Source organism: Rhinolophus sinicus, linkage group LG07 (assembly GCF_036562045.2).
Source record: "Rhinolophus sinicus isolate RSC01 linkage group LG07, ASM3656204v1, whole genome shotgun sequence".
In the NCBI taxonomy this organism is placed as follows: Eukaryota; Metazoa; Chordata; class Mammalia; order Chiroptera; family Rhinolophidae; genus Rhinolophus; species Rhinolophus sinicus.
This window is the reverse complement of record NC_133757.1, coordinates 29,514,493-29,541,091: the sequence shown is the minus strand read 5'-3', so window position 1 is coordinate 29,541,091 and position 26,599 is coordinate 29,514,493. Positions and strand designations below refer to the sequence as shown.

The following is a 26,599-nucleotide window of genomic DNA, read 5'->3' as shown; positions in this document are numbered from 1 at the left end:
TAAGGATAAGGCTCTAACCCACTAGGACTGGTGTCCTTATAAGAAGAGGAAATAGTAGGAGTGCCCATGCACAGAGAAAAAGCCATACGAGGTCCCAGAAAGAAGGCAGTCATCTGCCAGCCAGGGAGAGAGGCCTCAGGAGAAACTAACCCTGCTGGCACTTTGATCTTGGACTTTCAGCCTCCAGAGCTGTGAGAAAATACAAGAAATTTCTGTTGTTTAAGCCATCCAGTGTTTGAGATTTTGTTATGGCAGTCCTAATAAAGTAATACACCAGTTGATGGACATTTGAAAAGCTCTTACTCTTAACCACCAAGATTGAAGGGCTAGTATTTCAAACCTATAAAGTTCTTGAAAGTACACAGAAATTCCCTTTAGAATTTCCACAAACTTCATCATCCTCTAAGTGTTTGTTTTCAGTAGCATAATCTAAGATTAGTAAAAAAGAACTTCTCACTCAAATCTTTTTAATTTCATTATTACAACCATAGCACTATTGTTTTCTTTTACTCATTTTACTTAAAGTTGTTATTTTATGAATTAAAATAAGTATTTTTAATAGGTATTTTTGTGAATTGGTCAGAAAATCCAATTGTCATTAACAACATATGAAACTGAACTTTTGCAACGTTCTGCTTCCTTGCTTACAAAACCTTAGAGGAAACCTATAAAACCTTTGATCAACTCCCCAAACAGAACAGGAATTACTTCTGTGAGCAACACAAAATGCTCTACCTGGTTCTGCTATGACACCTTCAACAAGACTTAAGGTACAAGAATAAGGAGGCTCATTTCAGCCTCTTCCAGTTGTTTTTGTTTTGTTTTGTTTTTCAAACTTTTTTCTAAGTAGCAGAGCGCTCTCTCCTCCAACAAATGAACTCCAACAAATATGAGACATGTTTCTTGAACAAGACAGTTGTGGTTGAAGCAGAACAGGAACCCAGAGTCCCACCTGTCAGGTATCCACTCACAGTGGCCCTTGAAGTAGCTCCCTGGATGCAGGGACTCCACAGAACATGACCGGAAAACTAAAGAACTCTACTCCATGGTAGGACCATTCTTACTAGTTAGAAAGTTCTTTCTCACTTTTGCCTCTAAATTAGTTTTAACCACAGACCTCAGCCTAATCCCACTTCTATTTGAGGGTCATCACTCTATCTCTTTTTGTTTTGGTTGTCTCTTTTTTACAACGAAGATATATTTAGCTATTCTTTATAAGAAATGGTTATTCATACCCTGTATCATCCTGAACATTCTCCTTCAGATAAACCTAATTTTCCAGTAAGACAACACTTGTCTGTCCCAGCTTCTCATGAGAATATCCAAGGCCCTTTACCATCTGAGCTCTAACCACCTTTCAGATCCTCATTCCCACCATTCCGCATATCAGACCCATATACTCCAGTCACACTAATTCAACCCACTCTTCTGATAGTATTATTATAACGTAAGTACCACAGTCAGCAGAAGAATCTAGAAAACCACAAGCTTTGACATCTATTCTTCTCTGCCCCCTTGTTCATTTCCATACACTATTATTTTTCCCATCTTGTACAAAATGGAAGTTCAAGGCTTTGCTACACTCTCTTGCATACCTAGTGTTGTTACTTTCTAAACTACATTTACCACGTAGGTTTCTACTAGCGTCCCTCCATAGGTGACAAGTTATCAAAGCAATCACTCAAAACTTGTAGGCCATCTCCTAAGTGCCTCATTGAAACAGAAAAGATCATTCCAAATGTGCATCCCATAAGATTTCTCTGGAAACAAACCTCGGGAGAGACTCTCTGCATTACACATTATACTCTCCGGCTTTCATGGGTTGGAGAGAATGGGCATCCTCATCCCGTTTACAAAGGTGATGTCTGTGCACTCACTCCTGTGGCCTAACAGCATCCTACTGAGAGTAATTAATTCCCTCCCTATTGTAATTTCAATAGCACGTTGCTGAATGACACAAGAATTGCAACCCCCACCCGCAGCAAGAAATCAGAAGTCCTGAGGATTCTAACCATGTACCAGAGTAGTGTATATTTTACTCAGACCCGTCTGCCCACATCAGGTCTGAAGTCACCTACTACAGAGGTGTGCACCCAAACATCTGGCATAGGTTCTCAAGAAACCATCTCCTGTGAACCACTATGCCAAAAATCTCATCAGGTCTCTTCAAACATTACATACTCAATTTCTAGACTGTTCAGGACAGCCAATACGTGCTAATCTTGTATTTCCGAACCCCAAAATTACACAGGGATTTATACCAGAAAGAGGAGTGGGAATAAAAGGGGTGGAGCTGTGCTCAGGAGCCTAAGCAGAACCAAAGGCCTGGACCCTGGGTCGGTGCTCCTTGTCCCCTCCCAACCCTCTCACGAGGGTTCCTTCTTGGAAGAAAGTTATGAAAAGGACTTGACCTGAGAATTTGGAAAGAGCTCCAGCACACAGAGAGCTGCTCATTTCCCTTACCCCTGCCCTGACCTCTCCAAAACAGCTTCCTCTTCTGACTTGGATTTGGGAAAACCTCAGGGAACAATAAAAGAGGACCAAGCCTTCAGGGGAAAGAAAGAACGGGAGGGAGGGATGGCACAGTCCTCACGCTACTGATTCCTTCTTGCTCAGATATACAAGTAGACAGACACTGGCAAGGGGTAAGGGGAGGTAACTCCTTCTAACTGTGGTCTTTTCCACACACCCCTCACTCACGCACCATAATCAGGTTTCATCTCAGATCAATGAAATTACAGTCTCTGGTGTGGGGTCATGGGTATTTTCTATTTTGGTTCTCATTTTGATTGTATAGCCGGGATTAAAAATTACAGCTAACCCAAAAGGAAAAAATAGGTGGAGAGGGGTAGGAGAGGGAAGGAGCAGAGACTAGCATTTGTTAGGTTTGTATTTCTTGCCCCACTTGGTAACAGGAGCATTGCACACTTAACCTTACCATTTGTAAAGAAGCGGTTAATATGCCCATTTGAAAAAAAAAAAGGTAACCTGCCCAAGGTCACATAGCAAATAAGTTAATGGATCCAGGCTTTAAACCCATACCTATTTGCCACCACCCTTCCCCCTAAAAAAAAGAACCAAATAATTTCCACTATATTAGGCTGGGGGAAAAACACAAAACTTTAGTCTGATAACAAAGGTATATGTGTGTGGAGGCAATGAAGAAAAGAAGGCCAAGTTTCACCCACTTTACTCGGGGACCATCGCATACCAAGTCTCGGAAAGTCTCAGACTCCCAGTCTGCACAGACTAGCAGCCCAAATGGGGGTGTGGCTAAAATCCCTGCCACTAATAAGCAGGACTAGGTTCTGAAAGTAAAACTGGTGACTTCTGAAGTGCACTAAGTGTCCGCAATCAAAATATTGTTTAGCTACTTTGGCTGAAGGAGCTAATGGAAACCTGAGTGATCTTTTTGGGGAGACCCAAAAGAACAGAAATCACATTGGATTAAGGGACTGGTTGGCAGAATAAAGTGTGTGTCCAAGCCATAGATGGCTATTTGCTGGTTGTATGACATGAGCAAGTTCCTTTGCCTTTTCAAGAAAATGAAGACACTTCCATGTTTTCAACAAGGTGGCAAAAAAGATGAAATGAAGAACCATCATTCTCAACTTTTCTGTGAAAGTGCCCAAAAGGCCGAGAGAAATGAGCGTTCTTAAAACTTGTTGAAGACCACAAAACCCTTTGAAGTCTCCAGCTTTATCTTAAAAACTGCATTTCAGTTTCCTATACTACTCTATCACATAGCCATGTTTTATTTGGATATGAGAATAATCCTCGGGTAAAACTGGTGTTTAGGGCAACTGGGTTTTGACCATTTCCTGGCAAACTATTATAAGTATTACAAAGGCACAGAGGTCTGTGAAAGCACTTTTTAAACTGTTAATTATTAGATCCATATGTTATTACCATCTTTCAAAAGAAAGAGTTAAAACAAATCTTTAGGAAGGAACTAAGGTAGCTTGGATATTCTCTAAGGCCATTACACTGCATTTTCCCAGTTTCTCTGGTACCTTTCCCTCGCTTCCAGTCTCTCATATTGAGTCCCTGTTTAATGGGCCACGCATTGTACTTGAAGCCAATGAACAGTTGTGAACAAAAGGTAGTCTCTGCTCTCTTGAAGCATACATATTGAAGAGAAACACCAACATTAAACAGTTAATTACAAGTGTGTCGAGTGCTATAAACAGGACACCCAGGTTCAACTGCCTATATAAATAGAGAAAGCAAACAGGGAAGTCCACAGGGAAAAGCAGGTAACTTTTCAGTTTCCTGCATCTTTATTATTAGGTTGCAAGCATTGCAAGCACCCAATTCCTGGCACTTAAGACATATTCACACACACAAAGAACTTCTTCCAAAATCCAATAAAATCCAGAATATTTCCGATTTCACTTATTTACAATGTTCAATGTCAGGCCATGCAGATCAGGTTTACCACTTGCTTTTTCAGGAAACGAGGATTTAGTAAGCATTCTGAGCATAAATAATGTAACTAGAAAATACTAGAAAAACAATTTTCCCAAAGACACCAAATTTGTGTGTTTGTGTTAAACTAGTATAAAAAGAAAACAACCACTCTTAACAACTAAGTATTTAAAGCAAGGGTTACCACCCTCAACCTGAAGATGGAAGGTTCTGTTCTGCTCGTGGCTCCATCATGTTACCCCCACCAACTCACATAGCCTCTCGAACTTCAGCTTCCCTACCTGTAAACTGAGAAGGACAAAACAAAACAAAACAACAATGTCCTTACGTCCCCTGCCACGTTCATGTACAACATCCATCCAAAACAACAGTTTGAAACTTGAGTACTTGAAAGTTATAGAACATTACATATCCCTCTAATTACTATTGTTCACTTTTAATAAGCCATTGTTTATAATGTATTCATACCACAATAGTATACTAATTTTACTTCTAAACCTGTTCAGACAGAAATAGCAGGATTGGATCTTGTCTTCTAAAAGTTCCAAATACTCAAAGACAATGTATTTAGTCTGAGAATCTCAAATAGAACTACAATGTAGTCTTGAAATTTTGGAAAATTCCATTTGGAATTCTAACAAACCTGGCTCTATCCCCACTTTGGCATAAAAGCATCATGTGTTCAGCTCCCTCTCTGCCACTTTTTCTCAGCTGAGCCTCTCCCCAAGGAGTTTACTCCCAGCAGAGAATGAAAGGGGGGGTGGGGGAGTCTGTCCAAAAGTTCATACCAAAACCCCTTTACATTTCCTCTTTTGATTCAACAAATGCTCTGGTAGCCCTCGGTTCAAACAGAAATATAAGAAAAATCTTCTAAAATATTTTCCAAGCATTAAATAAGAGGAAAAAAAAGTGGAAGATAACATAATCTAAAGCTCCAAGTTGCTTGGTGCTTCAGCTGTGAATAAGTTGTTTAACAGTCAATGAACTCAGCGTTTCTCAAGCCAGTAAATGTTTGTTTTTCCCAAAAAAATTTTAAAAATTTAAGTCTGTGAGCTGTCCAGGACTCCTACTCTAGGACTCCTCAATTTATCAATGTTTTTAAAACTCTAATAAGAAAGAGTGAGGACAAAAATCATCTCTCCCTGTCGGAGGTGCTTTAAATTTCTTACCTACTTGGAACAGACTCCAGTTACAAGCTGAGAGATATCACAAAATAAATGGCATGAAAACTTTCAATTTAAATAAAACTAAACCTCTGTTACATTACAAGCTTCTGTCAAAAAAAACAATCATTCTCTGGCATATCTTCTCTAAGTAAGACTATGCTGCCCACTTTCCAAATGTTGCACTAATAATACCTTATGTGTACATGTGCCTAATCTCATCTAAATCTCACAAACATGATGAGGTAATTAGAGTATCATAATTGTCCTCTTCTAGGGCTTTGAACTAAGAGAGACATTCAGAGACTTGCCATCCTTATCACATGACTCTTTCAAGACCTAAGCCTTTATTTTTGTCCTCAGAAGGGGGACAATATTACTTCAAAACATTGTTGAAGCTGTTGTATTTTCTGTCACTATAGATTAGTTTACATTTTCTAGAACTTTATATTAATGGAATAGTCAAGTATGTAGTCTTTTTTGTTTAGCTTTTTAAAGTTAGCATAAGTATACTGAATCATTCATGTTGTTGCCATGTATCAATAGTTCATTCCTTTTTATTGCTAAATAGTATTCCATTGTATAAATGTACCACAATTTGTTTATTCTCTAGTTGAGGAAAATTTGGATTACTTATAATTTTGGCTATTGTGAATAATGCTCCTTTGAATATTCACATACATGTCTTTGTGAGGACATATGTTTTCATTTTTGCTCTTGGGTAGATTCCCGGGAGTTAGAACTGCTGCATCACGCGGTAGGTATGCATTTAACTTTTTAAGAAACTGTCAAACTGTTTTTCAAAACGGTTGTACCATTTTACATTCCAAGCATCACTGTATAGCACCTTTAAAAGTACCAAACAGCACAAGAGATACAGCAACTGTAATCCCCAAAGAAGGTGGATGTCCCAAAGTCAGGGGGACAGAAGCAGGAAGGATTTCATGCAGAAAAAAAGATTCCCACAGAAAGAGATGGTGCTGTAGCCCCCTCCAGCCATCCCAGCCCACGAGTGACTTGTAGGCGTGCTGTCTGAATTCTATCAGGAAAACGTCTATCTAAATATAAACAGTGGAAGATAAACTCATGTTTTGGAAGTCTGACATGCAAAGAAAAGGAAATCTTAAAAGACAGCAATAAAGCTGACGAACGCTATCACAATGGCAGCTCACCTGAGCACCATCTATAGTGAGTCACTACGCTAAGCTTTACAAGATTTACACAGGCATACCTCGCTTTATTGCGCTTCATTTCTTCCGCCTCACATATACTACGCTTACTTATAAATCAGAGCCAAGACTCTCTACTAGCAAAAAGACTGTGACTCACTTTATTCCATGGTTTGGAACAGAACCTGCAATACCTCTGAGGTCTGCCTGTATATAGTCAACTTAGTGATCATTATCTCCCTGTTACAGGTGAAGAAAACAGAGACAGAGAAGTTAAGAATGTGGCCTCCAGGTCATATAGCTTGTCAGAGAGGGAACCAGACCTGTCTGACCCTAAACAACGCTTTTCCCGATGATGCCAATTCATTGCTCCATCTGCAGGTTTCACGTGCCTTTCAGCCTGCTGGGAAGGTAGCTCCCGGAAGCTGAGTGATACTATCCCTTAAGCTACACTGCTCCCTCTGTTTCTAGTTTTGTACTCATCAAGCAACTTTCTGATATTTAGCTGTTTTTCCAAGCCCATTCTCTACTTGGAAAAAGAGGAGTTGACCAGTCAAAAGGAATAAAGTAGATAGATTTGGCCATGATTACCTCTCAGAGTAAATTATAAGACCAGGCATTCTGGTTTTGAACATTAATTTGTCTATAAATTTGGACGACTTGACTAATCACAGAGGCACCAAAATCCTTTTCTGAGGACCATAATAGATGGTCCTGTACAAGCCCTTAACTGCTAAACTCAACTCTAACAACAACAAAAACATAAAAAACCAAACACAAAACACAAGCTACTGTTAGTGTTAGAAAAAAATCTGGCTGATAGAACTACTACACATACAGCTCGAAGAATTATCAGTAGCCTCCTTCCTTTTCCAGCAGGAAAAATAAAAGTATATTATGCAAACTTCTGGTGTTTCTGCTGTAAGCGTGAGGATAATGAAAGGACCAAATTATTAAAAGTAAAGAAAAAGTATATTACCAGGTTAAATGGAAGGGCACATTTTTTCCCCCCTATCCCCGAAGGGCACATTTTTTCAGAACTAACTTTATTTTGGAAATGTTGGACAAGTGGCACGTCTTACTGATGGATCAGAATTTCTTCCCCCAACTCCCTGTCTATATTCTACAATACTTGAGGACCTAATATTTTGGAGGAAAGCCAAATTTTATGTCTCTTAGTTTCCTCCCCAAAGGTTGGCTTGCTAATCCTTACATGATCTTGAATAGGAAAAATCAGTAGATTCTTTGGTGTTACATAAATCTTGCCAGTCCTTCCACACCCTAAATGTCTATAGGTATACTATTTTGTATAGTTGGTATCCTACCCTCCTCTCCCCAGCTCCATTTTCTGTCTTCTAGATGACATCGGTAGTGGTGATTCTCAGAGGAAAGTATAACTGGAGGGGACGCACTGGGAACACCAAAATATGGGAAACTGGCCCATTGAAAGCTGGACATAGTACTGAGACGTGAGAATGCTCACCATGATACCTGTCTTTCCCATAGCAAGTCAGGAGAGCTGAGAATATCATGTCTTCAGGAAAGACTTGGGGTTTGGCAAGAACAAGGAAGTAAAAGCAGAGAAGATCTTTTGAAGACAGTAAATAGTAGAGTTATGTACAAAGTTAGGAAGCATGGATTTTGCATAGCAAAAAGGGGTATAAAAGAAGGAAGTACAACTGATTCATACATCCTTTTTAGAAAGACGTAACCACTGATTCAGTTCTCTTTAATTTTCTTAGCCAGTCCCTTCTTGTCTGAAAATACAGTTCAACTTCAACTTAGTATCTTTCAATAATCACAAATTTTGAATTAGTAAAGTTTCAGTAATTTGTGACTTCATCTCAATTATTCCTATGTGAAGTTGAGGGAAAGGAAAAAGGACAGGCCAGTCTCAGGACAATAATTGCTGGGCCAACAAACGATAGGCATAAGAAGGAAGACAAAAAATACATAAGAGTGTTTGTGCATGTATTACATACATGTCACCAGATGGGCTGGGACCAACTATACAAAACAGGAAAAAGCTTTATCACAGCAAGTCTGTCAAAGCCTGTAGTTGGTCTCACAAATGTCTACCAAGGAGGAATATTTTGTTTACTATGATCATTTCAAGTTGGAGTCAACTTTGAAAGAGAACTGATGTAAGTAATATACATGTAAAACTCTGGTTGTTTTTATGGTTTACTTTGAGGAGCCTACAGGGCACCACTCACAGAGTCCTTAGAAGACCGTCCCTGATCATCTGCCATAAAATTGCAAATATGCATAACTCATCAACATTTGATACAGATATTGGCAAAATGACCTTTTGGTACTTCAAAATATATCACAGAATCTTCAGCCTGAATAGTAATCATTACGATGACCTAATTTGGTCCCCTTCTCTTACAGATGAGAAAATTTAGAGGCTAAAAGGGGCATTTTAAGCAACATGTACAAAGTGGAAAGAACATGAATGAAATCTCTTACTTAAAAGCAGAGAATTAAAGAGAATCAAATCAAATCGAATCAAAAACCTTTTAAAAAGAAACATGTCTTCTCGCTTCGTTTTTTACACAAAACAATTATAAATGTTTTTGTGACAGACTCTCCCCCTTGCAGAAGAGGACTCACACCATGCCCAATTAGATCTTTTCGCAAATACACACTCATTCCTCCAGGCAGACACATTACCATGCAGTTCTTTCCTTTTACATTCAACTCTAGATCCCATCACCTAACTGACGGTTTTTCACGAAGTTTTGAAAAATCACTGAAGCTCAGCAAGTTAAGCATGTTTACTAATCCTCACCCCAATGTACCTGCTTCTAGAGAGAAAAAAAAATCAGAGGTGGCATAATCTAAATGTAAAATGACCGTTATTCTGGAAATTAGAAAACAGGTGAGTAGTCTAGAATTTTCATTGTGTCTCATACCCTCCAAAAGAAGGGATACTAGTTATTTAGAACAAAATGTGCATGCAGTGAATTAGGACCCCCATCACCAAACCCTGCCAGTGGTTCTCTGCCGTGCTCACTGGGAGGCAGGCTACATGTCAGAACCAAAAGAAATAGGAAACGTATATTGTAGAGATAACCTAAAATCTGCCCTAAGGAACTCCGATGGCATTCTAATACCCTTACTCAAGCAAGAGGGAAAGGGGTAATACTAAACCCAACCCTGGATTTACCCAGCACGTCCCCCATGTGTATTGAGAGTCAGCTTGCATGTCTCAAAGAACGAGTGGGACAACCTGATATGACCCATTTGACAGAGGAGAAAACTTAAATCAATGTCTTGGATCAGTCCATCTGACAACTGACAATTTCAGTTTAGAGATTGTTCTGCAATTTGGTCTACAACCATTTGGAAGGAGAACTGATGCCAGCCAGGTATTTCTTCTAGTATTAATACAATGACTTTCTGGTTACTAAGGTTTTGATGCTCCAGGATTCCATCTAACAACAATTACTGACAAAACATTTCTAATCTGCAAAGCTGTTGACACCTATATGCCATGTAAACTCCACTAAGGGGAGAACCCCTGATGTCCAGTTTGAACCCCTCTTGGCTATTGACCACAATGAGAAAATTCTGTTACGTGTAATTAAGTTGAATTATTCATTCATATTCTCTACCCCACTCCCTCTTTTCCTTGGCTTCCCTCCTTTCTTTCCTTTCTCTACCCCAAAGGGCCAACAAAGTTCTCTGTAAAGGACCAGACAGTAAATAGTTTAGGCTTTTTGGTCTTGGCCATTGTTGCACAAAAGTAGCCATACACAACCCACAAAGGATGGGGTGTGGCTGTGTTTCAATACAACTCTTTACAAAACTAGGCCGGGGCCGAGTTGGCTCATGGGGCTGTAGTTTTTCAACCCCTGGTGTAGAGTAGCAGTTTTCCAACTTTAGCCTGCATCAGAATCACCTCTAGGACTTCTTAATACACAGATTTTTGGTCCCCATTCTTAAAGTTTCCAATTCGGCAGGTCTGTAGGAGGCCTGAGATTCTGCATTTGTAATAAGTTTCGAAATGATGCTGATGCTGCCGGTTTAGGGACCACATTTTAGGAACCACTCGTATAGAATAATGGTCTATACTACACTCATTGGAAGGTTGAAATGTGACAAACAAGAAAGTGGAAATAATATGCTATAAACCTGACTGCTAATTTTATAGAATATTTCATATGAAGACTTACTGTTAAGTGCCATAATATTATCTGTTCCTGGATGATGGAAATTTATTCCCATGCGTCCTAAAAAATAAAATAATTTCATTTTAAGCACAAAAAAATAATGCTTAATACAATTGTTTCAAATACACTGTACAATATGAACATTACAAAAAGATAAAACAAATTAAATCTATAACAAACAATGCTATCAAAGGTCATAGCAATTACAAGTTTTTAAATCAAGTCATAAAATATACACACGAAAAATCTTAAAACAAAGCCAACGTCTCAAATAACAACAAATAAATAAAACAAGACAAAAAAGAAGCTTCCATTATAATCATGTGAAATTTCAATTCATCTCCCGCATTCCGATTTAAACATGCCAATTCCCTGGATTAAGCATTTTATTTAAACAATTCATAGTGCCCTTCAAATTTAAGCAGAAAATAATTAATTAAAAAGTATATAAACTTGAAGCTTAGAGGGAATAAAAAGGTAAAGGTTTCATAGAGGCTCAAAAAGACAACAACTCTCAGAATGGCAACGGGAATAAAGATGGTGAAATTTATATAACAGAGTGGGGAACAATGACCGGCCTAAAAATCTAGGGTTCTGACTGCTGCCCCTACCACTAACTAGTCATATGACGTAGGGCATAATGCTCGTCTCCAGACCTTTGTCCTTATAATAAACAGGTCACAAACTTCTGCCCACACTGGCTGGCTACTTGTTTTCATATGCCTCCTCTGAGGGTTGTAAAATTAAAAATTAAAAAACAAAGAATGTGTGAGAGACCATGTGACCCACAGGCTGAAAATATTTACTCTCTGGCCCTTTACAAAGCTTGCCAACCTCTGGTCTATGAGATGGCAAGAATGAATTAGATGGTTCAGCTAACAGCCTCCAGGGTTAAAAGTGAAAGATGTACACATTTGGTATGTTTTTTTCATTAATTATTTGGGGAAAGGAGGTGGATATATCCAAAGAAAAATGAAACAGAGAGAGTCTTATATGGAAAAACTATATACTTAGCAAGTTTTCTTGGCCAATTCCTTCAACAAAATAGTTATTGAAACAATGCTTTTGTGTAAAGCTAGTATCTATGAACTTGACTCTGCGAGGTTTTCATGTCCAGTTATGTAAAGGTTTACAATGAAATTCTCAGAAAAAATGTTAATTTTAGATCACTACCGTTTAAATAAATGTCAACAGTATTTTGGGGGAGAGGGAGACAGAGAAAGCTGGAGATAAGGAGAATGTGATTGACTTTTCCAACAAATACAGTGCTTTAATTGCAAAAGGTCAGTCATCATTTGGTAGTAAACTCTGTTATAGGATACTAGAGGCAAATAGCATTATCAAACTCTTCTGGCCTAAAATAAAAGAATCACAGTGGACAAAACGGAGTATTTGCCTCTAAAAAAAAGGGGTAGCCATGAATTCCTAGTTAAATCAAGGCCAGTCTAATCTCCTAAAGACCCACAGGTCACAATAATTTGTGAAAGGTCATTTCATATTAAGGGATAGTGGAAAAAAACAAAACTCTTAAACGTAATGTTGCTTTTATTGATGGATGGATAGATGTGTGTGTGAGAGACAGAGAGAGACAAGAGAAATTAAGAATGGAAAAATCATCAATGGTTGATAGATTCTGATGAAAGTGTTCTAATTATATAAGGAAGCATTATACAACTTTTAATAAAAATTATTTTTTGTTTTTATTATTTTAAACTTCCTTATTAGGAGGAATTTTATCTATCCCTAGTTCAGTGGAGACTATGTTGCTAGCATTTACATTATGATAAAATTATTTTTTAGATTTTAATGTTTTCTATAGAAAATCATATTCGTATAGAAACATCTCTTAATAATAGAACTGCCTGTTTCACTTTAAACAAATTTTGTATAGCCTTTCATATTTACTAGAAGCTAATTATTAGAGTTTCAAAAACTACCTATTGTTAAAAGACACACTTAACAGGATCCCTATATGCAATTGCTCTGTGTCTTACGTTTTTCCAGCTCCTAAGTCCATCTAGAGTCCCTAAAAATTATAGTCTATACCATATACAATGAGTGCTATCTCTTGCTACCTTGATCAGAACTTATTATAGGAAAATTTGTCACCTGAACGAGGCTTTGATTCAGTAGGGAGAATTTCCACTCTGGTTTTAATTAGCTATATCAATGTTCTTTCCATTATTTTCAGATAATCATGACATTATTTGGATTCATTATCCCCAAATTCAAACATCCATGAGAACGAGGTGTGATTTACTCACTGGAAAGTCTGCCTAAAAACCCAGTGAGAGTTCAAAATCACTGCCTATTAGAACGTAAGGAAATGGCACATAGAGAGGGACTCTATGACCTCTGACCAAGGAATATTCGGAGGTGGGTGTGGTTCCTAAAAGGAGGGATGTTCCCTAAACATTTCTAGAATAATAAAGGGTTATCAAGAAAACCAAGTGAGCCAAATTTAGCTGACCCTCTTTCAACTTCTTTTGTTTCCTGTGCCACGATCATTTATAGTAAAGAATTATGTAGTTTACAATGACTACATCAAATAAGAGTTTTTTTTGCCTGTTTCTAGAAATACTTATGTTCCCATACTTAAAGGGGTGCTCTCTCTGCAGTCCTCCAGAAGTTGGATCCTTTCTGGACTCTCTCCATGAGATTTTAGGACTTTTCAGCCATGAAAGATGAAACTGAAAAGAAGCTTGGTAGTTTTTCTAATTATCATCCTCTATCCCACACTGACTTCTTCCAATTCAATCTTTCTAAAGATGCAGCAAAAAAAGAGAGCCTTGGGCAACTTTTTGTAGATGAAGACATCACTACTTGCTGAAAAGCAGAAAACTTTTTTGCTTTTCCTTGTGTCCTCCCTAACTCTGTTGGCCTTTTTGACCCAACGAAGCTCTGGATCTGTGGATCAACATCATTAACAAAAGATATTATAGAAAACTCTAGGTCAGTGCCAGATTCATCAGAACCAATTATTTAAATATAATCTAATTTTCCCCCGACTGAATGCTAATTCTTTTTAGTAAACTCACTTATGGCTTCTTTAAGCTACTTTCTTTACCTCTTCAAAAATTAATGTTTAGATTATAAAGTACAATATATTTTCATTGGAGACAAATTAGACAATACACAAAAATGAAGAAAACAAGATCACCAATCAAAGACAAGCTCTGTTAACATTTTGATTACGGTCTCTTCCAGTTTAGGGAGTATAGTATGTGTATAAAGGTTTCTTTTTAAAAATTAGAAACGATTTTATCATTTTATTTTTACTTTGTATATTGTACGCCTCAAGTCTTACAGTTATGGATTTTGGAGGAGAGAGAAAATATGTAACCGCAAAAGAAAAACTTATTCCAAATTCAGATGAGGCCATTTCTTTTTTTCTTCCCTTTGTCCAACAAATACTGCTGTTTAATCAGCTGTGAAAATAGACTCAAGTGTGTGACATCTGGAGATTTCTGTTAATGCAGTCTGGTGCTGCCAGCGTGACATTTTGTCCATGGTCTGCTATTTTTAAATTGTTCTTGTCAGCTAGCTATCTTTTAAGAATAGTGTAAAATATAAGGTTTTGAAAACTGGAAAGCATACTTGGTTTTACTGAGTTAAATGATGCTGTGGAAATCTGAGACTATGTCCCACTTTCCCCACTGCACAGCGCCTGAAAAATGTGGGTGAGAGGAGATGGAGGAAGAAGTTGGAGAATAGGGTTCTACACGGTTATTTGGACTGTAAAAATCACAGTCTCATAAGCTCAGTTCACATTCGTATTTAAGAGGCCAGTTATAAAAAAACTACCTCTACTGTTATTCAAAGTTATTCAAAAAACCCACACTTTTACATGTCCGAAATAGAAATTGGAATTTTTATTCTTTCATAATGAATTATGAAAATCACCTCTTCACTTCTGCAGTATGTTATGAGACAGGGAACAACTGCTGCATCATCCTCTAATCCTCTCCATTTGCTCTAAAAAGTCAAGTCCTTCAGAGACCTTCATATAACAGAATTCAAGTGCCACGTTCCAGAAAAGTTATAAGATAACATGCATATTTTACTCGATTCTATTTCCCACCTCCTTTTTCTATAAAGTTGAAGATACATTCCTTCAGAAAAAGTATCAATAAGATGTAATAATATGACATGTGGGAATACAATAAACTGGTATTTTAAATTTCTTTAAGGAAAAATGAGAAAAGTTTGGTACTGTAAATATTCTAAATATGTTCCAAAGAGCAAAGAAGCAAAAGCTGAGAGTTTAGACCTCAGGTCAAATCCTAATGTATTTGCATACCAATAGTGGATATTTTTCTGCATTTTATCTCATTCCCTTGAGCCTACATTTCCTCATTTCAGACTGTACTTGAGAAAAATTAACTCAGAATTTCTGGAGGTAGTGCACAGGATTAAAGTACCCACAATCTTTTTCTTTTAAAATGCTCAGGTGATTACACTGCTACACTGAAAGGGTCACTGGGCAAATTAATGGGAGGGACCTAGAAAAACAAAATCACTCAACTTCTATCCACTGTCCCCCTCTTGTACAGAACAAGAACAATCACTTCTTGCTGACTCAGAACCTGTGCCCTAAAAGCCGTGGAATCTGCTAACTCATACCAGACAAACTGATATGGGCCGAAGGGAGGTAGCACAAAAATAGAACTGGAGTAACAATTCAAGGAAGGAAAGGGACAGTATATTTTTCTGAACAAGCTGAATGTAATGAAGGTGCACTTGACACTTGCTCTTTTCACTTTTCAAATTTCAGTTCCATGAAGGGTGAAGGAAGAGAACATTCAAATATATAAAAATGTTTCATCAGGTATTACTCCCAAGCAGTCAGCCAGGTCTACTCTTCTGTTCAAAAAGGGAGACTGAGTGCATGGGATGAGAAAAAGGTGGCTTCTTCCTGTTTTTTCCAAGATGTCTGCTATACTGCGCTACCGCAGCCAGGGGACAGGGCCTTGCTTCTCACTGTCACCTACACTGCCCAAAGCACTGGGGTTGGTATTTCCCTATTATTCTTCTCTTTTATTACTTCGTCCTCTTTGAGTATTAATCCTAAGGGACGGTATGATTAATCAAACCTAATGACCCTGGATTTTCACAGGGCTTCCCCAGTGGCTAGATGAACCTTCATCTTTAGTAGCAAGTCAGGCGACAGCCGTAAGGAGGGTATACAGATGAACCTTTCCCCCTATCTCTTATCCTACCTCTCCCAATGCCTGAAATGCCCTTAATCCTCAGTTACGAGGAGAGGTGGATCTCTTCGGTCCACTAGAAAAGAGGGCAGAGAACAATTCCTCCCACGCAGGCCTCACTCACACTTCTCCCAACCCACGGAGTTCTGTACTTAGAAAAGAAATAAGGGACAGTTTTCATTCGTTCATTACCCTTCTCAAAACTCTCATCTCTTGGAGGCATTCTCTCAAATGAACAATAGGAAAAGTCATACATAAGCCATGGTAAGAGATAAGAGGTAATTGTTAAAATTTCATTCTGCTACAACTAAAAACTGTAGCTAGAGATCTTTAAGAAGCCCAAATATTAGTCCAATTTTTATTTAAACAAGCCTTCTGTGAGCTGATCAACAGTGCAGCAGACATTCCTCAAGATGCTGTGAAGAAAGCTTAGGTCATCTTTTCCTCTACATTACTTGACATTTTTATCATGAGGGAGGAGGTGAGGGACCTTTTAAAATTTCCTACAAACATATTCAACGCTGACCTAGTGTAAGTATAAACGTAACTGGAAAACTGCTAAAGCTCTTTTACTAAAACAGAAATCGTATTACTTCCTGAACTTCCTATTCTGTCATTTCTCCCACTAACACTTTTTTTCCTCTGAATCAACAGAACAGTAGAATAAAGGGATTTGCTATTGAATATATTTTTAATATTCACTTACATATCACTGTGAATATATTTTCACCATGTTCACTTTAAGTACATCATGAAGTACTTTATTTTTCATGAATGTGATCTTATACTTTCTTTACGTTACTCAGATATACAATTTCGGGAAGCCAACATAACTTATGGGAGGATTATTTTCCTTTCTCCTTTAGGTGGTTTTTGATAATGATAGAACATTTATCCTTATAATCATTATTTATCCATGGCAAATACAAAATTTTGAAAACTTGCATTTGAAAGCTTTCAACATTTAGCCGCAGTCTAGCTGGAAGGAAGTAAATATTATAGGGATATAAAGGTTTATTACCCAGGCCAGGAAGCAGGCATAGCACTACCAATGCCAGCAAAAAAATTGTAGATAACATTCGAGCAGTTTCTAGTGTCAGGAACTTTATCTGACTCTATGAAGTAGGTGCTTTATTTCAATGAAGAGGACACTAAGACTTGGAAGAGGCTAACACATTTATCTACATCAATAGCAAACTAGAGGCAGAGCCAGACTTCAAACCCAGGTTTGAATGACTGCAAAGTCAGTGTCTAGAAGGGATGAGTTGAAATTCGATCTCTTCTACAGAGAATATAAAATGTCTGGAAGAATGTTAATAAAAATAACAATCTTTGTTATCTCTAGGTGGTAAGTCTCAGGTGGTTTTTTCACTGTTATTTTTTGTCTTCTTATGTATTATCTGAATTTCTTATAATGAACAAGGATGTATTGTTTTCGAAAGAAAATTGAGCTCCAGAAAAAGACTCCAAAACAAATAAGCATACAGAAAAACTAATGACTCTATAATTTGAGTTTTGAGACCCTCAAAATAGTGTTCCTGTGTTCAAGTGGGAGAAGAGGATACTGAAGGTGGGAGGAAAAACCCAATGGAGTAGAGGGAAGTGTTGCTGGACAGAAGCCATATGGTGGGTCCCCTGGTCTACCTACCACCTTTCTCTTAAAGCTCAATTCACCTAGATGTTTACTTTTAACTGACTAATATGTTTTTATTTTTAACTGTCTAGAGGTTTATATCTTTTGACCCAGAGACCCTCTCTATGAATTTACTTTAATGGAAAGCTACGTGTAAGAACTCATCCACAGCAGCATTCCCTATAATGAAGAAAAAGCTGGGCACAAACTAAGAGTTTAAAGTTAAGGCCTACCAATAAATTATAAAGACCAGATAAAAACATGGATAATGTTTATCATGTGAGAAATAGAAAAATAAAGGATATACCATCACAATGTTTCTTTTATTGTTTTAGTTACGTTTTTCTTATTATAAATTTGTTTTTTAAAGTCAAAAGTTACTTAAAATCTTTCCTTTAAAATGCCAGCATCATAATTATGTCATTAGAAGTAATAAGGATCAAACACATGGTGCCATAAACCAGATAAAATGTCTCCCAGCTGGAAAAGGGAAGCAGGAAGCTCAAACACCCTAACCAGGGGACAATGAAATGATGATGTAACTGACCGTGGGAAGTAGTCCGTTCATGGGCAATCAATGTGGTGGCAAGATAAACTGAGAAATTGCAACTATATTGAGGCTATGAAAAAGTACATATTAAATGCCTTCCAACTTATTAGGACGTATTATAAGCACAATTCTATAGACGAAACCTCACATTTTCAAGTGTAGTAGAGAAATTTATGCAGAGGTAGTTGGGCATGCAATAAAAATGGGGCCACCACAACTGGAATAAGGTATTTACATTATCCCATAATGAGGGCCCTCCTCACATTTTGCCAATGCTACTCTCAACAGGACACAATAGCTCCTGCTTAAATATATCCACCAAAGTCTGGAAAATTATTTTACCGACTATAATCTAAGATCCTTTTGTAGTCTTTTATTGCTAGAAGAAAACAATACAGATTAAGATAAGACAAATATGCACAGAGCAAGGGTGGAATATTTTAGAATAATTAGAAAGGCTTATAGATGTTTGAGGTAGAGAAGAAAGACAAATGCAGCTTTAGATTTTAAAAACCAAACCAGTCTGTGAATATCGTTTTGTGTTTTTTTTAAACACCATTCTCTCATTTCCAAGTGAAATATGCTTTAAATTACTATGTACCTAATGTTTCAACTGAAGAAAGACATGGTAACAGTGACTAAATATAACAATGAATAAATGAGAGATTTTTTTTTCCTACTTCTGAAGGCTTTAAAATATAACTTTTCTCAAAATCCTTTTATTTTCTCCATAGCCTGTTAACTACTTTCTTTTTCACTGGAAATTGAGAAATGCAGTAGAAAATCATGAGTGTGACAAGAAAAGAATGAAATGGATTTCTGGTGTCGCTGGAAGAAGTGCCTGGCAGGTGTTCACAGTCAGTCAGTCATACCCTCTATAAAAGCCTGGAGAGAACCAAAGGGGATCAAATTCCTTGCAACTCCAGAGGACACAAGGGTTCATACGACCAGATAGGCAATCCTGTAGCTAACTCTTCACAGTTTGCAGATCATTAGGTTCTAAACCCACGTATAGTGGCTATTTCAACAGAAAATTTCCATTCAAGTATTTTAAACTACCATAGGGCCCCTAAAACGTCCTATAACCCATAAAAATAACTATCTGTAATTATGAGCGTAACATCAGCCTCTATCCTGAATTTACACGGGCTGTAAAAATAGTAAGTCCTTGGGACTCTCTGCCTTCCATTTAACCCCAAACATTTATATATACACTTTAAGACATTTTTCTTGTGTTTTAGCCTTACAGAATGCAAAAGGGTTGCTAGTTGCTCTTCAGTCTGTGTCATGTTACTTCCTACACAAGGAAATTGATTATATATTAATATAATAAAATGGAACCCTTTTCTATGAAGTTTTCTGAAATAGTCTTTGGAGACTGGTTTACTGGTTTACTAAATCTCATACTTCCTTGCATTATACTTGGACTTAAATGAATTATCCAGGTTCAGCTAAGAATTCCAAATGCACAAAGCCTAGAAAACTTGGCTTCTGGTCTCATGCTATAACCGCGACCTCAGCTACCCAACACATGCTTCTGCCAGACATTATGATTAAAGCAATCAACCTTGAAAATCATAGGTAGCTGAACCCAGGTTAAAAAAAAAATCAACTTTAAATACATTCCACAATGCTTTATAGAAGCAAACAAAAACAAACAAACAAACAAACAACAAACAAAATAAAAAAAATCACAATTATTAAAAAGCTGATTTTTGTTTAAAAACACCAAGCAAGGAATGGACATATGAATATTCCTAACCTGCAAAATGATTCCTCCACATTATATCAGCGAAACTCATTGGTGGGCCACTGGGAGGGTAGTGTTTACCTTTCAGAGGCTCATGATCAGTCCTGATCATATCCATTAAGGAGTTCTCCAACGAGTGCAAGTTAAAAGTGTCATAGGGCCTACTCCGGTCCTAAAAATAAAAACACAGAACAACAAGATAATACGTAAAATTACTTTGTAAAATTAGTACCATACCATTTGCTTCTTGCCATGTATTGATGACGTGAATCAAAATTCCAGATAATTCTAATAACACACATTCTTTTCATTAAGAATAATGACTTATTTCAGAATGACACCAAACTTAACATTAAGGTTGGAAGCAAAAAAAGTAAGAATGACGTGGCAACATTAAGTTTAATACAAGTTCCCATAATTAATGAAATTGCATTCTTTTCCCTAATATTCTTTAATGTATATGTGCCACTAACTTCAGACTGACTTTCTCTCAAGTGAACTAAAAATGTGAATTCAAGAGAAAGAGTCAAGTGAATGGGCTTTGCCCTTCTCTCTTTCCCATTCACCCCCCTCCCCCTTCACTGTCAAATAAAGATTCTATTCAAATGAATAGAGATTTTTTTTCTGGAGGAAGACCATAATTAAGAACTATCAATCTTCAAAAAGAATTACTTTCCCGAACAACCAAAATGTGACTATAGTTTCAATGTAATTTTGTTGGATGTGTTTAATATTTATTATTGATAGGCTCCATTCAATAGATATACTTTATAAGAAATAAACACTAAAATTACTTTTTGAAAAACATTCACATGAAAAAACCATCCCTTGGTAGTGTTTTCATGATGTCAGATTCAAAAGATTTTGAAAATAGAAAGCTAATGCAAACTAAGTGAAGAAAAAAATAATTGTTGCACCGCATTTCACTCAAGACCATCACCTACAAATTACTTTTAGTAGTTTGAGCCTAAAAGGAAGTTCAGCTCATGGCCTAACTTATTACTATAGAACAGATTTAGTTTGCTTTTGTTTACGGAAAGCAAGACAAACGTACACCTCAACAACCACACCAAGTCAAACTGCAGCAACGAGAGATTATTTTTAGGATCCTGAACAGTTTATCCTGCCTTATCACTTATTCTCTCCTATAAACAACAGAATGACAAAATGATTACCTAGATGAGGAAAAAAATGATAAAATAAGTAAAAAACAAACAAACAAACAAAAAAACACCTCAGCTACAATGACCGTTTTCTAGGTTAAGTCTTAAACTCTTGGGAAGCTCTTTTCTTCTGGTTTCTGGAAAGCATGGCTGTATACTTATCCAGGAAGGCAGAAAAGAGGGCGGCATTTTTTTCAGCACTGGGCACAAAGGAGAAACTCAGGGAGTTATTGAATACGTGAATGCAGTATGAATGAATGCAGATCCAAAGAAGAGCCCTGAACTAAGAACCAGGAGACAAGAGTGCTAGAACAACTACAATTCATTGGGAGCTTTTGGGTACCTTATGATCTACCTCTCCATTCTGTACCTGAAATTCCTCCCTTTTTCCAGATGAGATGGTTGAGCTAGATTATTTCTAATATCCCTAACGATTCTATACTTTTTTTTTTTTTAACTCATAGATGAGGAGTAGGGGTGGAGAGAAGGTTTTACAAAAATGCACAAGCCGAAGGCCACTCCCCAACTAGGCCCCGGTAATTCCGAAATAAATGTAGCCTAGTCCCTGTTTGCAAGTAACTAGTAGAGACAGACATAACCAATTAAGAGTATGACAGGTATTTTGACAGAGGAATGTATAGTACAATGGAAACTAAGCCACGTCTACTTCTTAAAGAACATATATTTGTGTATGTGTGTATTATAACATTTTAAAATCACATTCTGTAAAGTCCTAGGTGTCTTGAAGCTAGACCTGCCATGTGACCAGGTATAAGGCTTGTCTTAGTTATTCTCAATGGCCTCAGTATTCTCGTTAGTAAAATGGGATCTTACCTGTAAGGATTAGGTTGAAATTACTTAAGTATTTATTTCACTCACATTGTGTTTGCCAAAGAGCAAGTACTCAACATTTGTTAGTTTACTGCCACCACCCCCTTTCTACCTCCACCCCATTTTTTTCTTTTTAATACTCACCAGTTATGTGTTTCTATTGTTGGCTTAAAAGAAAAGACATAGACTATTTGGGGGGATTCTCCATTTTGTTCCCTATATAATTCAAGAAGGTCCTTTCTTTTACCTTCAAGGTCTTCCTGCAGATCATTTGTTTTGCTTTGGGTTCAAGTTATCAGTGGAAGATCCAATTACTTAAGGAGTAAAGCTGAATTTCCAGAAATGCAGGCTTATCTTTTTCCCCATAAGAGGTATCATATTCTTTGTCCAAAGAAAAAGCCAGAGGTAAAAAAGTGTGCTGATGAGGAGGCAAAAGACAACTTATTTTTGGCACTGACAATTGCAGAATAAATGTCTAGGAGCCTTCTGTCATACATACTCGTAGCCACACTCATAACTACAACCCTGTAGACATGGGACTGTTTTAAAACAGTCTGAGAAGTCACAGGGACTATAAGAAATGGCTTTTTGAGGCATTTGAGAATCTTTCCAGCCAGGACAAGTTCTTTTTCATGTAATTCTTGATCTAATCTTCAAGGTAGATAACAACATACTCATTTTACATATGGGGGTGGGGAGTGGGGGCTGAGGTTCAGAGAAGAGTCAAGCCTGGATCTGACCTCAAAGTCAATACCTAAGGAGTATAAAAAGAAGCTGATCCAATCTATATGAAAGAGTAGATGAAAGGTCTATAGAAGCATAGCACTGCATCTAATTACTGACGAAATGACCTTCCTGGTAAGGTGGTAGAAAGTTCTTGTTGGAAGACAATATCAGATATTATTTTCCTGTCAGGAAAATTGGAAGGGATGTTTGGAGGAGGATCCATGTATCTGTATCTGAAGTGGTTTCCAAAACTGTCGGATTGTCAAAATCACATGTAAAACAGTTAAAATGTAGATTCCTGGTCTCCAGCTAAAACCCACTTAATCATCATTTAAAAAGAAATAAATGTTCCAGGTGATTCTTATGACTGATTAGATTTGAGAGCCACTAGACTGGATGAGTCTTCAAGTTAAGCCTTTACACTCATGACTGATCCATAAAACGGGACAGTAAGATAAGGGAAGGGGCTAGGAGGACAGCAGCAGGAAAGAAACAAGCCTGGCCACTTGGCCAAAAGTCTTCCAATCGACTGTGGATTAGAGAAACAGTTGGTGGCCTAGTTTTTAAAAGCACAAACTTTGAAATCAGACATCTGATTTTCAAATTCTGGCTCAGCCACATGCTGGCATGTCACTCTGAACAAATTTTTAAGCCTTGATTATCTTCATCTATAAATGAGGGTGATAATAATTCTCTCTTTATGGCTATTTTTAGAACTAAATGACAGAGGGTACAACAAGGCATCCATACAGTGGTGGCTACTGGAATATTAGGGAGAATACAAGGAGACTTCTGTGATACCAGCTCAGAGTCCTGGGACACAGATTTAAATACCTACAGGTTCACGGATTCTAACCTAACAGGGTTCACTAGTTTAGCTCAACAGGTAAAAACATATGACGTGTGAAATATATGACAGAATTTGCACAGGCTTCTTAATTGAACAAACCTCAACGCTGAGAAACATATTTTTCGCATTAAAATTAAGTCTATCCATGCCTCATCAATTTATATTTGCTGCATCCTTTCTGTTTTACAAATAGTAAATGAATGCTGAAATAATTGATTAATCAGGAAGCCTGTAAGAGATAGAAAAAGGATAGAAAACCTGAAAAATTTGTGGTGAAATTCCACAGAAATTATGCATACGACAAACTGACCACAATTTACCATTCAACAAAAGTTACAAGTGGCAACTAACCTTTTAAGTCTTTTTTTCATAAGTTTTGTTTCCCAATATAGAGAAAATAAAGAAAACATCGTTTTCATTTGTTTTTAACACACAAACACATCAGGAAGTATTAGAACATTTATAAATAATGCATCCCATTATTGACTCTTTTTCTCTGAATATGACCAGTAACAGATGTTATCAGTTACTTGTATATAGAGGCAGTCCACCCCCACTGTTCAGTTCATTAGCCCTGCTTTCTTTCTTCCCCCAGCTTGACTTAATAATTTAATAAATTATTCAAGTACTTAATAAGTGCCTGGCACTGTTCTAAGTATGCTAAATGCATTCCCTCTCAACTCTACAAGGCAGGTAACTTTTATTCCCATTTTATAAATTAAGCAATTAAATCTTGGAGAGATTAAATAACTGGCCAAGGTTAACAGGGCTAGTAAGCAGCCGAGTCGGGGCTCAAACCCAGTCCAATCCAGACTGTGCTCTAAAGGGCATTTGCTGCACTGCCGCCCTGACTTCCTTCTCCCTCTGCCTCAAATCCTTTCAGAAACACCACTTCAACCTAATCCTAACACTCAGAGAGAGGCCTCTGACTTCACCCTGCCACACAGGCAAGGGAACCCTTCTTTACCCTTGCTCAGTTACCCTTGTCCAACTGGCAACTCGTTAAACTCACGAAGTAGCTTATCTATCCTCTGGCACAGCCCCAGGCCTGCTTCTACCAGCCTTATCCCATGCACCTGCCTTTTCCTTGTGAGAAATCCTTTTCTACCCTTTCTGGCTTACCCCCGGACATTTCCTCTCCTAGAGATACAAGGGGGCCGAGAGCATGAGAGCAAAAAGCAGCTCTGGACCCAAAAGATAAAATGCATCATGCTTCTGGTGTGCTGGGCACTGGGCTAAACGCTTTCGAGCCATGATCTCAATGCCACCACAACCCTGCAGAGTAGGCGTTATCTCCATTTCACAGAGGAGAATACTGAGGCTCACAAAGGTGATGCAACTGCTCATACTTTAACTGTTTGTAGAGTCACAAAGCCGGTCAGAAACCAGGATGTGAACCCAGGTCGGTCCAGTCCAAGTCAGTAAGGTTCCAGGGCTTCTACACTGATCAGCTGCCATGTGTCCCATGAACACCAGGGCTTGGCTGGGAAGAAAGGGGCACAGACAAGAGCAATAGTCCACGCGTGGGTAGATATTTAAAAGGGCACGAAAAGGATCAACGTGGTTGTGAAATAATGTAGAAAAACAAGAAAAGGAATTCCTGAAGGCAGGTTTTTCTATTTATCATATAGCTTCAACATAAATATTTCAATGTTAAATGCATTCAACACATAAAAGAGGATTAACCCACAAAACTAGCCATTTCTACATTTCTACCCTACTGCTCTTATTTTCTAACTAGTTTACATTATTTCAAATTATTTCAACTCCCTCCCTATCTACACTATAAACACTGTTTAAGGGTAATGAATAGGCTTTACCTGTTTTTAAATGGATATTTAATCACATAATTAATATATGAACCTATTTTTCTCAAACACACATATATACAAATAGAGTATTACAGAAAAAGCAAAAGTCCCCAATCCTGCCTTCTTGAACTCTCTTCAGACTACTCTATACATTTGGCATGTAGTCTTTTGGATGCTGGAAAAAACAAACAAACAAACAAAAATATATATGTATACATATATATGTTATAAAATATATGGTTTTATGTGTTTTTTCTCCTAAACATAAAAGTTTGCATACTGTCCTCTGTGTGTGTATATCCATAGAAAATATACAATTTTATGTGTTTTTTCCTCCTAAACATAAGTTTGCATACTGTCCTGCACTCTGCTTTCTTTGACCAACATTGTGCTTCTGAGATAGGTTCCTTTTAACATATATATTCTTGCCTCTCTGCCACCCAACCATATACACAGCCCTCCTACAAAGTAAATACATTGTGACTATGTTAAGAGAACCAAGTAATCATCCCAATGTATATTCTATAAAAACATTTTTGATTTTGAGATTTTTTTCCCCCCCACCTCTCATTTTTTCAAAATTTCTGTTCTGGCCCTGGAACTGCATCTCTTCCATGCTTGGTCTACTTTGGCACCATGGTTTCCTGACGCCTGGTTTCTATGAAGGACACCACTAATAATTAAACCTAAGGCTCTATGAAACCTGCCAGCCCCAAGTAAAAATCAAAGAGGCAGTATATCTAAAAGCTCAACATACAGTGATTTCAAGCACAGAGTCTGCATAAGAGCACCATAAAGAACAGACGGGACATTCAATAATGTTCTAAACCAATTACTGCTGCTAGTTTTCAGAACCTACTAAAAGAATGAGGTTCCTACATCAAGCTGAACTTTACTATAGTCCTGAGCAGCTGGACATACATTTGCCCTAAGATTAAAACCTCTCGCAGATGATGGAAAACCTATGTCAGTAACCTGAGGGGAAAAGGAAAACAATAACTTTTCAAAAGCAGGTTTTCATCCCATCTTCAGTAACTATCAAGTGCTTTAGTCAACGGTAAATTGTAACCATCCCAAATGAGACTAGTTATTGTATTTGTAACTCTCTGAAAGACGCGATTGTAGGCTCTCTGTCAGTCA

The 26,599-nt window shown here is 37.5% G+C and overlaps 1 protein-coding gene across 13 annotated transcripts in view; it reads right to left on the bottom strand.

Annotated features, from left to right (window-relative positions):
* The window catches only part of CPEB3 (cytoplasmic polyadenylation element binding protein 3), a 173,177-nt gene that overhangs the window by 89,558 nt on the left and 57,020 nt on the right, over positions 1 to 26,599 (bottom strand). For 7 of the 13 annotated variants that reach the window (XM_074339394.1, XM_019739331.2, XM_019739298.2 and 4 more), the window contains 2 exons: positions 20,091 to 20,250; positions 10,942 to 10,998 (listed from right to left, as the gene is read on the bottom strand). In XM_074339394.1, the coding sequence (XP_074195495.1) occupies positions 10,942 to 10,998; positions 20,091 to 20,250 (217 nt within the window). The remainder of the gene's footprint in view (positions 1 to 10,941; positions 10,999 to 20,090; positions 20,251 to 26,599) is intronic. The other 6 variants (XM_074339396.1, XM_019739365.2, XM_019739376.2 and 3 more) reach the window with 1 other exon arrangement.